The 3,796-nt window shown below is 32.6% G+C and overlaps 1 protein-coding gene across 2 annotated transcripts in view; it reads left to right on the top strand.

The window, feature by feature from the left end:
• The window catches only part of VPS54 (vacuolar protein sorting 54 homolog (S. cerevisiae)), a 105,128-nt gene that overhangs the window by 780 nt on the left and 100,552 nt on the right, over positions 1-3,796 (top strand). Inside the window, exon 2 of one of the 2 annotated variants that reach the window (XM_011944623.1) lies at positions 1,358-1,599. In XM_011944623.1, the coding sequence (XP_011800013.1) occupies positions 1,358-1,599 (242 nt within the window). The remainder of the gene's footprint in view (positions 1-1,357; positions 1,600-3,796) is intronic. The other variant, XM_011944630.1, reaches the window with a different exon arrangement.

A 3,796-nucleotide genomic window follows, 5' to 3' on the forward strand; every position in this document is an offset into this window, starting at 1 on the left:
AGGAGAATCACTTGAACCTGGGAAGTGGAGGTTGCAGTACACTCCAGCTTGGGTGACAGAGCGAGACTCTGTCTCAAAAAAAAAAAAAATCACTTGGAAATGATTGGGAAATTGGAATATAGTTTTTTTCATGTATTTCATGCATTACTTATATAAACTGAAGAAGTGTTGAAAATGAAGGTACAGATTGAAAACTGCTTAGTTAAAACATGGTACAGTCAGCGCTCATCATTTGCATATTATGTATTTGCAAATTCTCCTGACTTCTTAAAATTTATTCATAATCCCCAAATCACTACTTGTGGCACATTTGTGATAATTTGCAGTCATGTGCAGAGAAGTGAAAGATTTGAAATACCTGACACATGCATTCCCAGCTGAAGTTGAATAAGGCAAAGCTATGCCTTCTTGTTTCAGCTCTCATACTATAAACTAATGTTCTTTTTGTGGTCTGTTTTTACTTGGTGCCACATGTTCGGAGCTTGGTGATTTTGCTGTTTAAATTGCCCCTAAGCATAGTGCTGAAATGCTATCTGGAGTTCCTAAGTGCAAGAAGGCTATGATGTCCCTTACGGAGAATATACATGTGTTGTGTGAGCTTCATTCAGGCATAAATTACAGTGCTGTTAGCCACAAGTTCAGTGTTAGTGAATCAATGATGTATACTGATAAGGCATCTTTAAACATACAAAACAAGGTTATGTATTGATCGGTTGATGAAACTATTGTGACCAAAGGCTCACAGGAACCTAACTCTTCAGTTTCCCTACAAGCAGTGGTTCAATATTTGCTAATTCCATATTCACAATAACTTTATAGAACAAAAATACTACTGATAATGAGAATAGAGTATATATTTTTCCTTCTTGTATGATTAATGCCACAGCAACATTTATGTCACCTAATTATAAGCCAAAGAATATTTTATCCAGGAGAACCTGCCATGATATAATAGAAAAGAAGCCTACCTCTAAAAAACAGTGGGGTATTAAAGGATAGAAAATTTATAATAGAAGGTAGCATAGTTCTGATGTTAAAAAAAAAGATAGAGTAATTGTACATTAAGGAAAAGAATTCATGAATGACTTTGACTGTTCACTCCACCCTGCAACTATAACTCTCAAATTTTGCATATCTTTTATCTCGTGCATGTTTTTCAAAGCCTTAGTAATTGATGCTGGCGGCTGAAGATTATTCAATCAGATTGATTTTTATTAAATCATTTACTGTGGAAGATTAGTTGGTTTGCATAAGATGAAATCTATGCATTTTTAGTTTTCTAGTGTGCTAGTGTGTACTTTCAAACATAGAACCAACTTTACAGCATTTACAGAGTTCTCTTGTTTACTTTTTGCAGGTGATTCACATAGTTTATATGTTGCCCCATCTCTAGTTACAGATCAACATAGATGGACTGTATATCATTCCAAAGTAAATCTCCCAGCAGCATTAAATGATCCTAGATTAGCAAAAAGAGAATCTGACTTCTTCACAAAAACATGGGGATTGAACTTTGTGGATACTGAAGTCATACCTTCATTCTACCTCCCACAGATCAGCAAGGAACATTTTACAGTATATCAACAGGAAATCTCTCAGGTAATATCTAATCTTGGCTAGTTATCGTCAGGTCAAAAGTAATAGAAATATTTTTAGTATGCTTTATTATAGATTTTTGACCAGTAATGTTTGATGAACCTATAGTATTCTTTTTGTTCATACAAGTTATACTGTCCTGGGTTGCATTTAATTCTTTGCTTAAATATATTTTAATACATTTCTCTTACAGTAGTGATTTTTCACAATTACACATTCCAAATAATGCTAAGATTCAACATGAAGCTTACCCTACTTACTAAGGAGAATGATTCTATTAGGCCTGTGAAGTCCAGATGATTTGTGAGGTTTGAGAAATTGGCAGAATATTACTGTTTCTTTGTCTGATTCACTGCATACAATTCTATAGAGCACCCTAGCTCTAGCAGATAGTTACAATATCTCTAGACATAATTATAACTTAATATATTACTTTAAACCCAGTCTGAGAGCAAGAACTGAGTATAGTACAGAGTTTTAGATGGTCTATCAATTCATTTTTAGATTATTAGTAAATGCCTGTTATCAATATAATTAAAATCATTAAAGTGGTACAAGGGATATTACATTTTTATAACCATTCCTTTTTATACTTTTTTCATTAACAAGCCTAATTTGAATTTAGCTGGTTTTATTTTACTTACTTTGCACTTTTTTTAATATGGCTGTATTAACATTAATACTATATAGCATCTGGTTCATTTTTATTACTATCAAATATTTTTATACAGAACCTGTATATTTTGTTTGCCTTTGTATGTATATATTGCCATTATTAACAATCACTTAGATCTGATCATTGAAAACAGAACACAAAAACTGTTTTCAGTGATCAGATCTTAGTGATCGTTAAGTGGATGAACATTAATATGCCTTTGTAACCTATAATTTGGTTTTTCTGTTTGTGTATTTATCAAATATTTAATGAATGTCTTCCATGTGTCAGGTAGTCTTCTAAACATGAGGATACAGCAGAGAACAAAACTGACATCAATTCCCTCCCTTACAAAGCTTATGTTTCTAGCAAGGGGTTTAACAATAAACCCTAAAGCAACTACTAAAATAGCAAAACAAAGAATTACAGCTAATAATGGAAGAGAGAAATGGAATTTTAAAAATTCTCAATCCAAACAAAGGCATAAAAAGAAAAAAAGAAAGAATGGATAGGACATAAAATAAATTTCAAGATGATAATCTTAAGCCTAATTATATCAGTAATTACATGAAATCTAAATGGTTTAAGCATCCCAATTAAAAGATAGAGATTGTGAGATTTGATGACCTAAGTATATGCTGTATATAAGAAACATACCTGAATAGAAAGAAAAAAACATTTAAAAGGATGAAAAAATATATACCATGCTTAACAGTAGTCGAAAGAAAGCAGAAATGGCTATATTAATAACAAAGTGGATTTCAGAGCCAAAACTATTAATATGTATAAAGAATGTTATTTTATAATGATAAAAGGGTCAGTTAATCAAGAAGACATAATAGTTTTAAACATTTTTGCCCCTAATATGCTTCAAAACATGTGAAGCAGAAGCTGAGAATTTTATGGCAAAGTAGCTATTCATAATTGTGGAGATTTCAAATACTCTTTCAATAAATGATGGGACAAGCAGCGTATCAGCGAGATTATAATAGACTTGAACCATTAACCAACCTGGCCTGACTTGAAAGAGCACTCCGTATAACATAGAAGAATATACTTTTTTTTCCAAGTGTTCATGAAACATTTATGGGCATAGACTATATTCTAGGTTTGAAAACAAATTTTAATACATTTAGAAGACTTCACCTCATACACAGTATGCTCTCTGAACACAGTATAATTAAAATAGAAATTAATAATGGAAAGGTTGGTGGAAAATCCACAGATATTTGGAAACCAGAACTTTATACTTCTAAATAAAATGTGAGTCAAAGAAGAAAGAAAAATCAGAAAGTAGTTTGAACTGAATGGAAATGAAAACACAACATATCAGGATTTGTGGGGTGATGCTCAGTTAGCACTTATGGAGAAATTTGTAGCACTGAATGCATATATTATTGAAAGAATAATGATTTCAAATCAGTGACCTCAGCTTACACCTTAAGAAGCTGGAAAAATGGCCAGGCACAGTGGCTCACGCCTGTAATCCCAGCACTTTGGGAGGACAAGGTGGGCGGATCACCTGAGGTCAGGAGTTCAAGACCA

This window comes from Colobus angolensis, unplaced genomic scaffold, assembly GCF_000951035.1.
Source record: "Colobus angolensis palliatus isolate OR3802 unplaced genomic scaffold, Cang.pa_1.0 Scaffold105, whole genome shotgun sequence".
Taxonomy (NCBI): Eukaryota; Metazoa; Chordata; class Mammalia; order Primates; family Cercopithecidae; genus Colobus; species Colobus angolensis.